General features: G+C 40.8%; 3 gene segments (V, D, J or C); all 3 read right to left on the bottom strand.

Moving 5' to 3' along the window:
• Positions 1 to 1,769: 1,769 nt before the first annotated feature.
• Positions 1,770 to 2,361, bottom strand: LOC119238048 (T cell receptor delta variable 1-like). The segment is given in 2 exon segments: positions 1,770 to 2,125; positions 2,313 to 2,361. Coding segments are annotated over 2 exon segments (405 nt in total).
• An 11,202-nt stretch (positions 2,362 to 13,563) lies between these two features.
• LOC119238047 (T cell receptor delta variable 1-like) lies at positions 13,564 to 14,203 on the bottom strand. The segment is given in 2 exon segments: positions 13,564 to 13,952; positions 14,155 to 14,203. Coding segments are annotated over 2 exon segments (438 nt in total).
• A 2,286-nt stretch (positions 14,204 to 16,489) lies between these two features.
• On the bottom strand, positions 16,490 to 17,054 carry LOC119238046 (T cell receptor delta variable 1-like). The segment is given in 2 exon segments: positions 16,490 to 16,803; positions 17,006 to 17,054. Coding segments are annotated over 2 exon segments (363 nt in total).
• Positions 17,055 to 19,578: the final 2,524 nt, after the last annotated feature.

The raw sequence follows: 19,578 nt of genomic DNA, 5'->3' as shown, positions 1-19,578 counted from the left end.
TTATCAAGCTGAAGGAACACCTTGCTCTATGTGTTTATGAAATTATAACAGCAATAACATGTTATCTCTTGAAACCTGACATTGAGTTTACCAGACTCTGAAGAGGGTCCAGGTGTTCATACTATTGCTCCCCCCAAAGATTGCAATTGTAGGTTGTGTGTCCTGGAATTGTCCTGATGTCACATTTTTTATCCCATTGCTCTAAAGTGCTCAGTCTCATTTGTTAAATTCCATAACTGGGTTCTTTTTTTAACTTCTAAAGTTAAATCCAATTAGCATTCTGATCTCTCTGTGGCACTGTACAACCTATACTCCACTACCACAGATGTGATGTCTGTCATTGCATACTCTCAATACATGTCAGCCCCACAGGTTGCGAGCTGAGTTTGCACACTATTACATGATTAAGAGTTACAGAGGGATCAGTCTTCTGGTATGTTCATTGTTTCAGTAGATGAATTAATGTAAAAGGACAAAGAATCAAATAGATGTCTGAAAAAGAATGACAGACAGGGTCTGTGAAACATGAAGATCCTCCCAATAACTCATGGCTGGGTGGTGCAGGGGGAGAGTTCTAATTAGTGGAGACACCCACCCTGGCCCACTTTACTTTTGAGTGCAACAAGCAGTTGATTTCTGATTTGCAATTTTTGTAACTGAGCTGAGGAGATTATCAATGCCCACAGCACCTGGGGACCACGTGAAGGCAGCATTTCTCCCTGTGCCAATGACCCTGCCCTATGCCTAACAGCACAGCTACAAGCTCTGCAGCTCAGACAGTGCTGCCTGTGAGTGTGGTTTCTCTGGGCCACATCTGAATGAGTTGGGTATCTGGACTTTTTTCGTGATTGAATAATAAATGACTATATCTGACAAAGGACGAGCAAATAGTTTGTATTAAAGGAAATATTGGAGGAGATTAATTACTTAAAATTTCCAAGATTGGTAAATCAATCTGTGATAAAATCTGGGGGCTTATCTGAAACAGATTTATAGCTGTGGTGGGAAATATTCATCCATATTTTGGTTGTTCTCTTGCCTCCAAACTGACTCTAAGTTGAAATGGGACCCTGGTCCTTGGCTTCCACATAAGAGACAAACAGAAGTCACAGCCACCAAGTCCTGCAATAGCAATCATCCCTCAAACAAATGAAATCAAAATAATCTTCTGACTTGTGTCATCTCTCCAGGATTGAATTGGAATTTGCGTGGTAATGGCAATGAAAGTATATTCATTGATGATAAAAACTGCTTAAGTTCTTAAAAGGTCTAAGAAGCACCCAAGGGCCCTCTGAATTCAAACATTCAGTATGTTGTCAGGAGTACACAAATATTGTTTGGTGTGAGTCTACAGCTCTTCTTATATTTACCAGAAAGACAAAACATCGCCCAGAGTGCTACGAAGAAAGCCTGAGAGGAAAGGGCCAGGAAGTGATTTTCATGATGATTTCAGATGACTGGGCAAGCTTGTGATGTGAAGATTTTTAAATGCAGCTGCCACTTGAAATTATTCTGGGGCAAGATTTTTCAACATAAGACAACAATACATATTCTCTGTAAGCTTAATTTTAAGTCAAATATTCATGACTGAGAATTTATTAGGACAAAGTTACTCTGATCACCTTTTTCCACATGATGTAGAAGGAGGTTTTACTCAGAATTCAATCCCCCTATCCAGACCACGGAAGAAGCAGCCGCAGTCACTGCCGTTGTCTGTCTGGGATGTGCAGGTGTGATTTTAGCTTGGCTCCTGAGCAGGGCCCTAGCCTTTATTCAGTCTGGGTTTTTTGTTCAACTTTTACTATCACTTCAAACACTGTGCTCTCTTGGAGAGCACAGAGATACTTGGCTGAATCATCCAATTGTAAAGACACAATGTTGAGGAAGATGTTATTGGCTGTTTTCTGGAAGTCTATAGAATAGCGACCCATTTTTTCACCCATTTTTTGGGTAGAAGAATACTGTTTAATGATGTAGGTCATTCTTCCATCAGGAAGCTGCTTGTACCAATAAAGATAGTAGTCAGTCCAACTTGTTTCATACTGACACTTCAGGTCAACTGATGACCCCTCTTGCTTGAACATATTTGGCTGGTTTTGAGTAACTTTCTGGGCCATGCTGGATCCTGTAGGGAGAATCAGAAAACACAGCTGAGGTAGTGAATAAAATATTATAGAATTAGACTAATCTTACACAAAAACAAACCACACTGAAATCATCCCATGCTGGCCTCCTTCCCCTCACCCACACCAAGCACCCTGAGCCCGGTGCTGTCCTTCCATCCTCCCCACCCCACCTGGCCCCGGGCCTACCAGAGCAGGTGAAGGCCACCAGGGCCCACAGCAGGCTGGAGGGCACCATGGGGCGTGTGTGCCCTAACATGTGTGTACAATTGTGCCTCCAGCGGGGAGCTCAGTGTCTCTGAGAGCCTGAAAGGGTGTTTATGTAGTTCCTAGGGGTGATGCTGCTCCCCACACAGGAAACAGGGTTTCTCATGTTGCATTGCCCACCTGGTTATGCACAGATGAGAAAGAGTCTGGCTCACTCCAAACTTGGATTTTGCCTGCTTCTCTTCCCTGATATTTAAGTGAGGCTGAATGTGAAAAAGCAATTAGTATTACAGGTTTGAGCTGAAGGTTAATGAGCATTGAATCAGCTGACACACATTGATGATTTTAGTAGAATATTAAGTGGAATAATTTTGTGCTAGTGAAAATAGAATGTATTATGCATTTCACCCCTCTTTGTGTCTATTCAATAGTCATTCATTTACCTTGCACTCATTTCTCTCTATCCAGAATCTAATGAATTTTTTTGAAAAATTCAAAGTGCTGTTTTTTCAGGGAAGACTGTTCTATTCAAAACAACTGCCACGTGTCTTTCTTCTTCCTTACTGTGTCCTAAGATTCTGCCCAAGTTTTACAATAAATGAAGCTGCTTCAGAATCAAAATCGAATGACTAAAGATAAGTCCTTCTGACTTTCAAAAGCTATAAGTTGTTTATGTGTTTACGAATTATAACAGCAATAACATACTATCTCTTGAAGTCTGACACTGAGTGTTATTTATTTGACCCTGAAGAGGGCTAGGGTGCTCGCTACGTTTCCTCCACAATTAGATCGCAATGACTAGGTCCCATGTCCTGAGATGGTCCTGATGTCACCTTTTTTTTTTAATCACATTGCTCCAAAGTGTTCAGTCACACTTGTTTGTGTCTGTTTCTTATTTACTTATTTGTCTGTTAATGAATCCTTAACATTGTTTCAATGACAAAACATTTTTAAATAATGCTGCAATGACTCGGGGGTGGGGGTGGGGGGAATCAGACATCATGTTTATATAGTGATTTTTTTGTTTCTGCTATATATCCAGAGTACAATTGCTAGATCATATAGTAATTTTATCTTTAATTTTCTCAAGAACCCCCACACTGCTTTCCATAGTATCTGCACCAATATCTTCCTATCAACAGGGCAAAAGGGTTGTCATTTTTTATCCCACCTTGTGCATTAATGCCAAGTTTTTTCTCCAAGATAACCCTATTATTCTCCAGCCCAAAACATCCTATGTGTTATATTTGTCATTTTGAAGTCAATACTTTCGTATCTGTGAGGAAAAAAAATTAAAAACAGACAGTTCTCCACAATTCTCTCTACCGTGTGAAGGTTACTGCCTGATTCAGCAACAGCAACCCCTGTGGGGACCAAGCGTGGCCACAGTCTAACCAGGGAACACTGGAGGGCAGCAGAAGGCCAGTGTCAGGCTCACAGAATATTTTCACTCAACACTAAGGGGCAGCGCTACAGCAAAGAGCTGCTTTCCTTCCTGACGCTTGGAGTGTGCTGGAGCCTGGTTCTCAGGGAGAAGAGAGAGTTAGCTAAACACTGTCCCAAGTGGTGACACTTGAATACAGATATGAAGGAAGTGGAGGGGTGCACCATGCAGATATGGGGGGCGGGGAGGGAGGTGTATTACAGAGAGGGCCAAGTCATCGGGCAAAGTTCTGATACAGAAAATGCTCCAAGTATTTGAAAATAATAGATCATCTCTCCTTCCAGCCCCTATTCACCCTAGCACAAAAACTGGGAGATACTGGTTAAAACATTTAGAGCTATAAATTGGTTAGTAGATGATTTCCTCTATTTTCCCGGGGCAATTTGTACCTAGCTTTGGCATATACTTTTTGTTTGTTTGTTTGATTGTTTTTTGGGGGGGTTTCCAGTTGAAACCATAAATGTCACCATCACTGAGACCTCTTCTGGGGTCAGTTGATTCTCATTATCCAAACCTCACTCCCTGAAGCCCTCTGAGATGCTACCCTCTGCTGAATATATAAGTTAGAGGTGAATATATAAGTTAGAGGTGAATATATAAGTTAGAGGTGAATATATAAGTTAGAGGTGCTTACAGAAAGGTCTGTATCTTTTCACAACTATAAAAAGTGGCAACAATAGAAATTATCTTCTAAGGTTGATGATATTTAAATTAGATAATGGATGAAATGGTTACCTTAGTCCTGATATATGAATAAGCTCAAGAAATATCAACTTTCTTTTTTCATAGTAAAACCTGCCTTTCTAAGTGAACTCTATTTTTTTCTATTCTGTAAACACCAATAACTGCTTTTTTTCTGTTTATTAACTACTCCATATTAAAATATGGGATATCATTTCAGAAGTCATTCCTCAAGATTTTACTATTTTTTAAATTTCCTTAGTGATTTATATTAACTTTTTACATGTTCTGCATTTCAGTCCTTTTCCAGAGATATGCATTACAGGTGCAGTGTCACACTGGGCCGTGACTTTCCACATTCTTTCTTTACTTTGTGTAGAAGAGCTGGGGTGTAGGACAGAAGTTTGGGAGATGAGAACACTCACCAGAGACACAATGGAGAGCAGGACAGGTGAGTTTACTGAAATACACTGCTGAGAGGGGTAGGCAAGACAGGAGAGGTCTGCTGTGCCATGTGGATCAGCAACCTGGCCAGGGATGGAACTCAGGCTCAGTGATGTTAGTGCTCAGCCTTAACCCCTACGCCACCAGGGAAGTATGACTTTCCGTATTGTAGGGTAAATAGTTTTCAGGCTTTTCTGCCCTCCCATCATTAGGATTGCCCTGCCTGATGTGCACTTGCAGTTGTTACATTGCTATAAGCTGTCTTATTTACTTCTGTGGGCCATGGGAGGAATATTGAGATAGTCACCAAGAGAAGCAGAAGCAGGAGAGAGGCAGGAGAGAGAAGGGGAGAGAGAACGCCAGAAGAGAGAGAGAAGCCTAGAGTGAAGACTTGCTGGGGGCTTGGAGGCCTCTTGGCCTCCTGGCCCCCCGGCCTCCTGGCTCCCTGGCACCTCTGCCTGCCATGTACCTTGTTGCTGCACCACATGTAAAAGCTCAGTAAAAGCCTGAGAAAGCCACCGAGGGCTCTAGGACTCCTCCTATACCCCATCTGCTCCGATCATAGATAACCTGCTCTGTCCCTATCCTGCCCCTACACATATTCTTAGCAGTGACTTTCAAGAAAGAATTTAATATTATACTTTTCATGGGAATCTAGGTTGAAAATAAATTAGCTTTATTTTTGCACTTTAAAATGGTTTCTCTTGGTGACTTCTATTATTTCTGATGAAAAGTCAGGCATCATTCTTGATTATGTTTCCCAAAATATGATGTATCAATTTTCTGTAGATAATTGAAAAGATTTAATCCCCAAAAAATCAATATTTTTAATATGGATTCACCATCCATGCCTTAAATATTTCTGCCAAAATCATAGGAGGGGACTTGCAGAATTTCTAATTCATCTTTAACACATTCCACAATGTGTTGCTCCTGAATAAGGAGCTTGTTTTATACAAAGTCAGGAACGCAGTGAGTGGAGGTGCTTCTGTGGGCAGAGAGATTATACAGTGGGTAATGGAAGTGGTAGTTCTCAGTAAAGCTACAATCACATGACAATATGCAGAAATACTTATGAATCTTTTTTAACTTGGTGATAAATACATTTATGTCTATGTTAACCATATTTACTCCCCTTTCTTTTTGCCTCTATGCAGTAGCATAAGATTCATTAATTAATCATATTGATTAATTATTTTTATAAATCATAAAGTTAATACAGTGGTTAAAATATAGGATATGAATGGTACTGTGTGACTCAGCAAAAAGGGGTAAGAACTTTGCCCAAGAATGGATAAATGAACTTGACCCTCTTTGTGGGGGAGGACTAACTTGTTTTTGGCAGTGCACTGGGGCAACCTTGTATTGTCTCAATTTAACTTTTTGGAGATAAACCCCAGAATTTGCTTTTTTTGTATTTTTTAAGTTAGGGTTGGCCACACAGAGGTTTGTGCAAGATCTGAAGGGCAGCTGTGATGCAGCATCCATGCTTTGTCTTCTGCAGATTGGTGCAGGCTTAGAGCATGGTGGCAACTCGCATGTGTTGCTACTGATCTGCCCCTCATCTTATTGCTGACTCACAGCAATAAGGTCTCCCCACCAGGTCTCCTCAGCTTCTCTCTGTCTTGGGCCAGGTCTGCATGTAGTAGGATGCAAGTGATACCCATTTCCCCTGAAGGTGCCACACTGTGAGACTGGGTTGGTGAAAGAAGGACAAGTTGCTATTTGATCTTCTGTGTTCCAATTGTCCTCATTGGTTCTAGTATATCCTTACAGATCAATTTATCCAATTTTTGTCCATATCCATGTTACCTTGCAAATTTTACTCTAAGAGATTTATAACAAATTCAAGTTCTATAGCCAATACAAATATAACTCTTTATGTGTATTTTTTTTTTTACCAGTTCCAGTAATGGCATGAGGTCTAATCCTTGTAATTGATCCCTTTTGGTCTTTTCTCTGATTAAACATAAGTGACTCAAAGCCTGAGAGGAAAGACCTCAGGAAATTATTTTCATCATGATTCCAGATGACTAGTCACAGTTTGTGATGTGAGCATCTTTAAGTGTAGCTATTACATGAAATTATTATGGGTAAGTTATTTCAATGTAGGCAACTATACACATATCCTATGTGATTGATTTTAAGTCAAACATTCGTGCCTGAGAATGTGCTAGAAGAAAGTTACTCAGGACACCTGTTTTAAAATAACACAGAAGGAGGTTTTACTTAGAAGTCAACCCCTTGATCCAGACCACAGATGAAGCAGCCACAGTCACTGCCATTGCCTGTCTGGGATATGAAGGTATGATTGCAGTTTGGCTCCTGAGCAGGGCTCTTGCTTTTATGGAGCTCTGGTGTTTTTGTTCAGCTGTTACTATCACTTCAAACACAGTGTGTTCCAAAATAAAACAGAAATACTTTGCTGAATCATCCAATTGTAAAGGTGAAATGGTGAGGGATATTCTTTTGTCTGCTTTCCAGAAGTTTATAAAATAGCGCCCCTGTATTGCATTGTTGTTATTAGAATACTGAGAAATAAGGAAAGTGATCTTCCCATCAGGAGACAGCTTATACCACGAAATAATGTATTCACTCTGACTTGTATCATATTGAGAGTTCACAGTGAATGCTGACCCTTCTTGCAAGGTTGTAGCTGGTTGTTCTTGAGACTCTTTCTGAGCCACACTGGATCCTGTGGAGAACAACAGAAAACAGAGCTGACACAGTTATTAAAGTGTTGCAGGAATTAGACTAATTTATACAAAGATAAAGTACATTAAAGTCATCATAAGCTTGCCCTTTCCCAGTCCTCTCCTCCTCCTCCTACATGATAAGCACCATGTGCCCGGTGCTATCCCTTCATCCTCCCCAACCCCCACCCTGGCCCTGGGCCTACCAGAGCAGGTGAAGGCCACCAGGGCCCACAGCAGGCTGGAGGGCACCATGGGACGTGTATGCCCTGACACGTGTGTGCAGTTGTGCCTCCAGCTGAGAGCTCAGTGCCTCTGAGGGCCTAGAAGGGCATTTATGCAGTTCTAGGCTTGATGCTGTTCTCCACACAGGAAACAGGGTTTCTCGTGTTGCATTGCCCTTGATTATGGAAAGATGAGAAAAGAGTCTGGTTTTCCCCAAACTTTGACTAATCTATATGAACTTTCTACATATTCTGCATTTAGTCCTTTTCCAGAAATATCCATTGCAGATATAATTTGAGCAGACTATTCATTGACTTTCCACACTCTTAGCAGTGACTTTTAACAAAAAAGATTAAAAGTTTTACTTTCATGTTCATGGGAAGCTACTTTGAATTTTTTTATTTTTTTATTATTTTTTAAATTAATATTTTATTTTATATAATAGTTTGAAATTTTTATATGCTATGTTTCAGCATTTTAGAAATGGTTTCTTTTGGTGACTTTTATTACTTCTAATAAAAAGGCAGGTATCATTCTTGATTGTTTTCCAAAACACATTGTATCAATTTTCTTTGGATATTGAAAATATTACACACTTGGATACAAACTTGTATATCAGTTTGCCTTGTATGCTTGCAATATTTTTACAAAACCATGTGGGTGAACTTGCAGAATTCCTTATTCCATGTTATAGCATTCCATGTAGTACTGCTCCTGAAAGAAACATATTTTATATAAAAGTCAGCTGTAGCAGTGAGTGGAAGTGCATGCAATGGGCATGAATAACTAAGGGTTATAAAAGAAGCAGTTATAAAGACCAGATACACCACATGACAATTTGCAGAAATAATTAGGAAAATTTTATATGAATATATTCATATGTATATTAATCATTTTCCCTCCATTTTCTCCTCTGCATATAAGCAGCATCTTAAGATTTACTTATTAGTTAATCTTATTTGTTAATTATTTCGCTTAATCACAAGGTCAGTCAACACGGTGTTAAACTACAAATATTAATTGGACATTGTGAATGAGCAAGAAGAGCTAAGAAATTTACCCAAAGATGATTAAATAAACATCCTCCTTTAAGGGGAGGGTTAGCTTTTTTTTGGTACGGCACTGAGGTAACTTCATATTGTTTCAACTTAACTTTCTGGGAATATAGCTCCAGAATTTGTTTTCTTGTATTTTTTAGGGTAGGGTTGGCCACACAGAGGTTTGTGCCAGATCCGGAGGGCAGCTGTGACACAGCAGCCATGTTTTGTCTTCTACAGGCTGGTGCAAGCTCCAGGCACGGTGGCAACTCACACTTCCTGCTCCTGCTCTGCCCCTCATCTTATTGCTGACCCACAGCCCCTCCCCCCCACCAGGTCTCCTCTCTCAGCCTCTCTCTGTCTTGGGCCAGGTCTGCATGTAGCAGGATGAGAGTGATACCCACTTCCCCTGAAGGAATCACCCCATGAGATTGAGGGGGTGAGAATAAATAAGCAGTGGCTTGATTGTCTGGGTTCCAGCTGTCTTCATGGGTTCTAGCATAAGGACAATACATCAGTTTGTCCAAAGTTTGGTCCACATCCAAGATCCCTTACAAATATTAATCCAACTGATTTATAACAAAGTCAACCTTTGTAGCCAATGCAAACACAGCAGCTTTGCATTTAGAATAAGGAAATCTTATTCTACATCACTCATACTGGTTCTACTTCTCTGACTCATCTTAACTGACATAAAGCCTACCAGAAAATGACTAAAGAAATAATTTTCATTATAGTTCTAGATGACTAGGCCCAGCTTGTTTTATGAACATCATTAAGTGCAGCTGCCACTTGAAGTCATTATGTGGCAGATTTTTCAACATTAGGCAACTATACACATGTTCTGTATTGCTGACTTTAAGTGAAAAAGTCAAGCCTGAGAATATATTAGAAGAAAGCTACTCTGGACAACTGTTTCTAAACAACATAGAAGGAGGTTTTACTCAGAAGTCAACCCCTGTTCCAGAACACAGAAGAAATAACCACAGTCATTGCCATCCCCTGTCTGGGATGTGCAGGTGTGATTTCAGATTGGCTACTGTGCAGGGATCTTGCTTTTATTGAGCTCTGGGGTTTTTGTTCAGCTTTTACTATCACCTCAAACACAGTGGGTTCCCAGATAGCACAGAAATATTTTGCTGAATCTCCCACTTCTAAGGATTTAATGTTGAGGGAGATGGATTTCAATGTTTTCTGGAAGTTTATAGAATAGCGACCATTTACTGCATTGTCGTTAGAAGAATACTGAGAAATAAGGAAAGTCATCTTTCCATCAGGAAGCTGCTTGTACCAGTGAATATAGTAGTAACTCCAACTTGTCTCATATCGACATTTCAAGGTGACTTCCAGCCCTTCCTGTGTGGCTGCAGATGGCTGGTCTTGAATAACTCGCTGGGCAATACTGGATCCTGTAGGGAAAAACAGAAAACAGAGCAGATGCAGTGAATAAAATATTATAGATTTAGATTAATCTTGTACAAAAATAAGCCACATTCAAATCATCCCATGCTGGCTTTTCCCCAGTCCTCCTGCCCCCTCCTCCATGCCTAGAACCCTGTGCCCGGTGCTGTCCTTCCATTCTCCCACCTCCGCCTGGCCCCGGGCCTACCAGAGCAGGTGAAGGCCACCAGGGTCCACAGCAGGCTGGAGGGCGCCATGGGACGTATGTGCCCTGACACGTGTGTGCAGTTGTGCCTCCAGCGGGGAGCTCAGTGTCTCTGAGAGCCTGGAAGGGTGTTTATGTAGTTCCTGGGGGGTGATTCTGCTCCCCACACAGGAAATTGGGTATCTCATGTTGCATTGCCCACCTGATTATGCACAGATGAGGAAAGAGTCTGACTTACCTCAGACTTTGACTTTGCTTAATTTTCTTTCATTGATCAGTAAATAAGGCAATATGTGAAAGGGGTGTGGAGAAAACAATTGGTATTACAGGTTTGAGCTGAAGAGAAATTAAAATTAAATCAGCTGTCATGCTTCCATAATTTTCAGTGGTATAATTTTGGGAACTCGTTGAAAATAAACTGGATTTTGCTCCCTTGTGTCGATTAAAGTTCATTCATTCACCTTGCACTCATATTTCTTCATCCAGGATCTAAGGGAGTTTAAAAAATTCACAGATCTATGGCTTTCTCAGTGAAGACTATCCCACTCAAAACAATAGTGCATCTCTTTTTTCTTCCGCACAGGGTTCTAGGGTTCTGCTTAAGGTTTACAATAATTTAATCTGCTTCAAAATCAAATGACAAAAGAACAGTCTTCTGACTTTCAAAAGCTATTCAGTTCTTTATGTATGTATGAAATTATAACAAGAATAACAATCTTTGAGATCTGACTGAATTTTATTAGATTTTGAGGAGGGTCAGGGTCTCAATGCATTGCTACACAAGTAGATCACTCTCAGTTGGTCACATGTCCTAGAATGGCCTTCATGTCACATTTTTCCCCCATCAGTTCAAAGTTCTCAGTCTCACTCCTTAAATTCTGTCCTAGAATCTTTCTTAATATGTAAAATAAACCAAGTTAAGCATGTGATCTCGCCAGACACCATGCTATTGATACTGCACTCCTACAGGATATGACGTCTGTAAGATGCCCACTAAGGACATGTCAACCCCCAGATGTTACCGCTGAAGTCTTGCACACTGTCACATGATCATGTGCTATGTATCTATCAATCTTCCATTATTTTCATTTTTTTCAGTGGTTGAATTACTGTTAAAGGGCTAAAAGGCAAATAGACAGCTGGAAAAGAAAGTAGAGAGAGGGTCTTTGAAACTGACCATTCTTTGGCGCAGGTCCCAATGACTCATGGCTGGTGGTACAGGTAGAGATTTCTAGTTAGCTGAGACACCCACCCTGGTCCATTTCTCCTCTGAGTGCAACAGGCAGTTGGTTCTTGATTTGCAATTTTTGTAACTGAGCTGAGGAGACATCAATGCCCACAGCAGTGTGGCGGGGGGTGAGGGGGTCTGTGGAATGAAGGCAGCCTATGAAGGCCGTGCCTATGGCCCTGCCCTGTGCCCTGAGAGCGCAGCTGCAACATCCCGAGGCTCCGACGGCGCTGCCTGTGCTTGTGGTTTCTGGGCCATATTTGAACAGGCATGACCACCCGTTGGGAGAGTTGGCCTTCTAGCAAATGTTTTCCCTTTGTTTGTGACTGACGGATAAGTGATTATATCTGATTTTAAAATGTAACCATAAAATTTGATATTAAAGGAAGATTTGGAGGAGATTTATTACTTAGCATTTCAAGTCAGTCACTCTTATCTGTGAGGAAAAAATTAAAAACCAGATATTGGAAGAGGTAGTTATAATTATCAGCTACAATCACATGACGATTTGAAGAAATAATTATGAAATTCTTTTGTATCTTGATATATATTTCTATGTATATTAACCATTTTTACTCCACTTTCTGTTTGCCCTAAGCATGGGATGATTTAATTAGCATAATATGTGCTAATTAAAGTTCAACTTATTGGTTAGTTATAATGGTAATCATAAAGTTAAAGTGTTACAGGGCAACCCTGATATTCAGTGTCTTGTTGGAGTGAGGGTGGAGTCCACAAAGCCTGCATGGAGCTTGCACAGGACATCCTTTCCCCCTAACAAAAGTAGTTTTACACCACATGATGTCCTGGGACAATGTGACTCAGCAAGGAGTAAGAACTTTGCCCAAGGATGGATAAATGCTCTTTGTCCTCTCTGTGGGGAAGGATTAGCTTGTTTAAGCAGGGCACTGTCTTAACTTTGTATTGTCTCAACTTTGTATTGTCTCAACTTCACTTTCTGGAAATATATTCCCAGAATTTATGTCCTTGTATGTTGGGTTAAGGTTGATCCCAAAGATGTCTGTGCAAGATCTGGAGGGCAGCTGTGACACAGCAGCCATGTTTTGTCTTCTGCAGGTTGGTGCAGGCTCCAGGCATGGTGGCAACTCACACGTGCTTCTCCTGCTCTGCCCCTCAGCTTATTGCAGACTCACAGCCCCGCCCCCACCTCAAACCAGGTCTCCTCTCTCAGCTTCTAATTGCTTTAGGCCAAATCAGCATTTAACATGATACAAAATGTTACCCACTACATGAGATTGAGCTGGCAAGAGACAGAAGAATTTTATTTGTGTTATTGGGTTTGAATGACACCTCATGGGCTCTAACATATACTCACAGGTGAGTGTGTGTATGCATGTGTACATATGCAAATTTCCATCCCAAATAGAACCCTAAACTATTTTATAGCCAATTCAGGCTCTATAGCCAATTCAAATACAACCGTTTTTTAGCGATTCCTCCACCTATTCCAGCAATTGGATGAGGGCTGGTCCTTGTGATTAATCTTTTATTTTACATCACTCATGGTGCTCTGATTATACTTTAGATGACACAAAGCCTAGCAGAAAAAGTTTAAGGAAATGATCATCCTTAGTGTCGCGGATGACTAGATCCAGTTTTTGATGTGACCATCTTTACTGTACCACTGGCTTTGATATTTTATGGGAAAGTTTTTTCAACATTCGATAATATGTATGTGTTCTGTATGATGATTTTAAGTCAAAAATTCATAACTTAGAATTAGTAACTCAGGAGACAGTTATTCTGGACACCTGTTTCTAAATGACACAGAAGGAGGTTTTTCTCAGAATTTATTCTTGCTTATGAAGTAACCACAGTCACTGCCACTGCCTGACTGGGATACGCAGGTATGACTTAGTGTGGCTCCTGAGCTGAGCTGGGCGCTTGCTTTTCTTGAGGTCTGGGTTTTTGTTCAGCTTTTACTATCACTTCAAACGCAGTGCGTTCCCGGAGAGCACAGAAGTACTTTGCTGAATCATCTAGTTGTAAGGATTTAATGGTTATGGAGATGAATTTGTGTGCTCTCTTGAAGTTTATAGAATAGCGACCCTTTTCTGCATTATAGGCAGAAGAAAGAGACTGATGAATAAGGTAATTGATCTTTCCATCAGGAAGCTGCTTATACCAGTAAAGATAGTAGTCAGTCCAACTTGTTTCATACCGACAGTTGAGGGTGACTGTTGACCCCTCTTGCTTGGCTATGACTGGCTGGTCTTGGATCACTTTCTGGGCCACACTGGATCCTGTGGGGAAATTAAGAAAACAGAGCTGATGCAGTGAATAAAATATTGAATTAGAATAATTTTGTGTTCAGAGATAAACTATAGAAATCATCACACGCCTGCTTTTTCCCAGTCCTCCTTCCCCCTCACCCACACCAAGCACCCTGTGCCCGGTGCTGTCCTTCCATCCTCCCCACCTGCCACCGCCTGGCCCTGGGCCTACCAGAGCAGGTGAAGGCCACCAGGGCCCACAGCAGGCTGGAGGGCACCATGGAGTGTGTGTGCCCTGTCATGTGTGTGCAGTTGTGCCTCGACGCGTGTGTGCAGTTGTGCCCCGAGCTGAGAGATCAGTGTCTCTGAGAGCCTGGAAGGGCGTTTATGTAGTTCCTGTGGTGGGGATGATGCTGCTCCCCACACAGGAAATAGGGTTTCTCATGTAGTATTGCCCTCCTGGTTATGGACAGATGAGAAGAGTCTGGTCTACCCCGAACTTTGACTGATCTATATGAACTTTCTACATATTCTGCATTTAGTCCTTTTTCAGAAATTCCATTGCAGACATAATTTTAACAGTCTATTCATTGACTTTCCGATTTCTAAGCAGTGACTTTTAACAAAGATTAAAAGTTACACTTTCATGTTCATGGAACATGAAATTTGAAAATTTTATATGCTGTACCATTTTATAAGGGGTTTCCTTGGTAACTTATATTACTGCTAATGAAAAGACAAGCGTCATTCTTGATTATGTTTCCCAAAACACAATATATCAATATTCCCTGATATTAAAAAGATTACTCCCAGCTAAATGCACACTAGATTATGTATTTGCCTTTATGCCTGCAATACTTTTCCAAAACCACAAGGATGGATTTGCAGAATTCCTTATTTATAGCATTCCATGTAGCATTGTTTCTGAATAAGAGCTTGTTATCCATAAAATCATGCATAGCAACGAGTGGAGGTGCTTTTATGGGCACTGGATTCTACTAAGGGGTATGGAATAGGTAGTTGTAAAGGTCAGATATGACCACATGACCACATGCAGAAATATTTAGGAAACTCTTTTTTGTATAAATATATTTTATAGTTTATTAATCATTTTTCCTCCCTTTCTCCATCTGCTTATAAGCAGTATCTTAAGATTTGGTAATTAAAGTTAATCACACATATAATTATTTTGCTTAATCATAAAGTCAACAAAATGTTAAAATGCAGATATCAATTGACGTTGTGATAGAGCAAGAAGAGCTAAGAACTTTACCTAAAGACAGATAAATAATGGGCCTCCCAGGTGGCTCAGCGGTTGAGCACTGGATTGCGAAGCTGCCCGCAGCCTCTGCAGCGCCAGTTCAATCCCCAGCTGTGTACTTCGTCAGTCTGCCTGCTCTGTTCTCCGCTCTGACTCTGGTGAATTCCTTCGCCCTCCCGCACTTCTGGCTGTACCCAGTGCTTGTATAAATAAATAAATAAATCTTAAAAAAAAAAAAGACAAATAAATTTCATCTTTTTGAGGGGAGGGTTAGCTTGTTTTCGGTGGGGCACTGAGGTAACTTGGTATTGTCTCAACTTAATTTTCTGGGTATACAGTTCCCAGTATTTGCTTCCTTGTACTATGTTAGGTTTGGGTTGACCACACAGATTTGTGCAAGATCTGGGGGGTAGCGGTGACACAGCAACCATGTTTTTGTCTTCTGCAGGCTGGTACAGGCTCCAGGCACTGTGGCACTGTAGCAACTCACACGTGCTGCTCCTGCTCTGCCCCTCATCATATTGCTGACCCACAACCCTGCCCCCACCAGGTCTCCTCTCTCAGCCTCTCTCTGTCTTTGACCAGGTCTGCATGTAGCATGGTGCAAGTGCTAACCAAACCTCCTAAAGGTGCCCACCCCATGAGTCTGAGGAGGTGAGAGAGACAAGTTGCAGTTTTACTGTCTGGAAGCAGCTCAGTTTGTCCACACTTTTCTCCACATCCAAGTTTCTTTACAAATGTTAATGCAACTGATTTAAAACAAATTCAACCTCTGTAGTCAATGCAAACATGCAGCTTTGCACAGATTCTTCTACCATTTCTACCAACAGCATGAGTTATAATATTGTAATTAATCTCTTATCCTTCATCAGTTATACTGGTCCTGCTTCTCTGACTATATCTTAATTTACACAAAGTCTAAGAGGAAAGGGCTAAGGAAATGATTCTCATGATGGTCCAGATGACTAGACTTAGCTTGTGGTGTGAGCATCTTTAAGTGAACTGGCACATGAAATAGTATGGGCAGTTTCCCAATATTAGGCTCTATACACATGTTCTGTAGGATTGACTTTAAGTGAAAAAGGTAGGGCTGAGAATATATTAGAAGAAAGCTACTCTGGACAACTGTTTCTAAACAACATAAAAGGAGGTTTTACTCAGAAGTCACCCCCTGTTCCAGAACACAGAACAAACAACCACAGTTGCCACCATTGTCTGTCTGGAAGGCACGGGTGTGATTTCAGGTTGGTTGCTGAGCAGAGGTCTACCCTTCCTGAGCTCTGGGGTTTTTGTTTAGCTTTTACTATCACCTCAAACACAGTGCATCACTGAGAGCACAGAAATACTTTGCTGAATCTTCCAGTTGTAACGCTTTAATGGTGAGATAGATGGATTTGTTTGCTTTCTGTATGTTTATAGAATAGCGTCCCTCTACTGCATTGTTGTTAGAGGAATATTGAGAAATAAGGAGCATCATCTTTCCATCAGGAAGCTGCTTGTACCAGTAAACAGTGTAGTAACTGAAACTTTTTCCATACTGACACTTCAGGGCAACTGCTGACCCCTCTTGCTCAGCTGTAACTGGCTGGTGTTGAACAACTATTTGAGCCACACTGGAGCCTGTGGGGAAAAGCAGAAAACATAGGTTATGCAGTGAATAAAGTATTTTAAGAGTTAGCCCAATTTTATGTCCAAAGATAAATCACATTGAAATGGTCACATTTGCTTTTCTCCAGTCTTACTTCCTTCCCATTCATGCCAAGCACCCTGTGCCAGGTGCTGTCCTTCCATCCTCCCCACCCCCACCTGGCCCTGGGCCTACCAGAGCAGGTGAAGGCCACCAGGGCCCACAGCAGGCCGGAGGGGGCCATGGGGCGTGTGTGCCCTGACATGTGTGTGCAGTTGTGCCTCCAGCAGGAAGCTCAGTGTCTGAGAGCCTGGAAGAGCGTTTATGTAGTTCCTGGGGGTGATGCTGCTCCCCACACAGGAAATAGCATATCTTAAGTTTTGTTGCCCACCCCAAAGTTTGATTTTCTTTACTTCTCTTTGCCTGGTAATTGAGTGAGCCAGTAGAAGAAAGGGGGCATTAAAAAAGAAATCATATTTCATGTGTGAGCTAAAGGGGAATTTAATATTGATTCTGTTGACAATACTGAAAATAGAATGCATTATGGATTTCTCCTCCTTGTATCTAATAATTGTCATTCATTTACCTTGCAATCATTTTCTCCATCCAGAACCTAATGAAGTTTTTCAAAAATTCGCAGATCTTTGGCTTTCTCAGCAAAGGCTTTCCTACTGTAAATAATTAATATATGTCTTTCTTCTTCCTTCCTGAGTTTCTAGGACTCTGCTTAAGTATTACAATAAATGAAGGAGCTTCAGATTCAAAAATCAGATGACAAAAGATCAGTCCTTCTGACTTTCAATAGCTATTTAGCTCTTTATGTGTTTATGAAATTATAACTGAAATAAAATATTACATTTTGATATCTGATGCTGAATTTTATTTGTTAGACTGTCAAGAGGACAGTGTGCTCAGTACTGTTGTTACACTAACAGATTGCATGTATAGCCTTGATAATAGCTATCCTCTTGCACTGACCATACATTCTAACTTGGGCTATACTCTATTTTAACCCTGCATGTTTCAGCCTGAAGAAAGCTGCTACAGATCTATATACTATGCCAAATTTCTTACATGTGCATTTTTATAAAGCTCTCATAAATAAATATGGTATACATTACATCCCAGGATTTAAAATTGGAAGTTTTTACCTTTTGCACACCTTTACCCTTTTCAACTATACTCACCCCTCACCTCTAGCAACCACAAATTTTTTGTGTCCATTAGTATGATAAGAATATATTTGAGAACACACAGCATTTGTCTTTCTTATTTGACTGCTGTACTTAGCTTAATGCCTTTGTGATCATTCATGCTGTCACAAATAGCAGGATTCACTTTTATAGCTGAATATTCCTTGTGTGTGTGTGTGTGCTTGATTTATCCTGTCTGATTTATACATTTTCCATTAATAGACACTTAGGATTTTTTTTTTCTGTGTCTAAAAAATTATAAACAAAGCTTCGATGACATGGAGTACAGAATTCTTTTGGAGATATTAATTGTTTCCTTTGATATATACCTACAGTGTAATTGCTGTATACATGGCAATTTTATATTAATGTGTGTTAATGGCTTTCTTTGTTATACAGAAACTTTTTAATTTGACTTTGCCCCACGTTTTACTTTTGATTTGGTTGCATTGCTTTTGGTGTCAAATCCCCAAAAAATCATTGTCAGACCAGTGTTAAAAGATCTTACCCTCTATTTGTTCTTCAGGCATTTTATGGATTCAAATGGGTGCTTTTGTTCAAGTCTTTAATCCATTCCAACTACATTTTTTTGCATTAGGAAAGCAGTCTAGTTTCTTTTTTTGCATGTGGAAGGCCAGTTTTCCCAGCATTCTTTACTAAAAAGGTTAACTCCCAGTTGGATACTGTTGATTTTTATATCATAAGCTAACTAGCTATATTTGTGTGGATTTATTTCCCAACTCTCTATTCTATTGCATTGATATATCTGCTTGATTTATGAAAATATCATATTGTTTTGATTCCTATAGACTTGTAATGTATTTTGATATCATGGAGAATGGTGCCTCCAACTTTGTTCTTCATTCTCTATATCTTTGATTATGAAATGTTCTTTTTTTCCATATAAATTTTAGGATTGTTTGCTCTATGCCTGTGAAAAATGCCTTTGGAATTTTGATAGGTTTTTTTTTTTAAAGATTTATTTATTTGTTTGTTTGTTTGTTTATTTATACAAGCACTGGGTACAGTCAGAAGCAAAGGAGGGTGAGAGAATTCACCAGAGCCAGAGCGGGGAGCAGAGCAGGTAGAAGGACCAAAGTACACTGCTGAGGGGAGCAGCGGGCGGCAGGAGAGGTCTGCGCGCCATGCGGGACCCTCCTCCTGTGGCCGGGGAGCAGCCGGGGTTTGAACCGGCGCTGCAGAGGCTGCAGGCGGCTTCGAAACCCAGCGCTCAACCGCTGCGCCACCGGGGAGGCCCTTGATAGGGTTTTTATTGGATCTGAAGATCACATTGAGTATTATAAACATTTTAACAATATTAATTCTTCCATGAACTCAGGATATCTTCTGTGTTTTTATATGTGTCTTCAAATATTTCACCAATGGGCCTCCCCTGGTGGTGCAGGCGGTTGAGCGCCGCGCTGTGAAGCTGTCCGCAGCCTTTGCAGCGGCCGGCCGGCGAGGGTGCCACATGGCACAGCAGACCTCTCCTGTCACACCCGCTGCTCCCCTCAGCACTGTATTTCGTTAGCCTGCCTGTTCTGTTCCCCGCTCTTTCTCTGGTGAATCCTCTAA

The sequence above is a fragment of the Talpa occidentalis genome, unplaced genomic scaffold (assembly GCF_014898055.3).
Source record: "Talpa occidentalis isolate TD23 unplaced genomic scaffold, MPIMG_talOcc4v2.1 talOcc4.11, whole genome shotgun sequence".
Classification (NCBI taxonomy): domain Eukaryota; kingdom Metazoa; phylum Chordata; class Mammalia; order Eulipotyphla; family Talpidae; genus Talpa; species Talpa occidentalis.
Note: the sequence above shows the minus strand (reverse complement) of the source record. Positions and strands in the feature narration are given on the sequence as shown.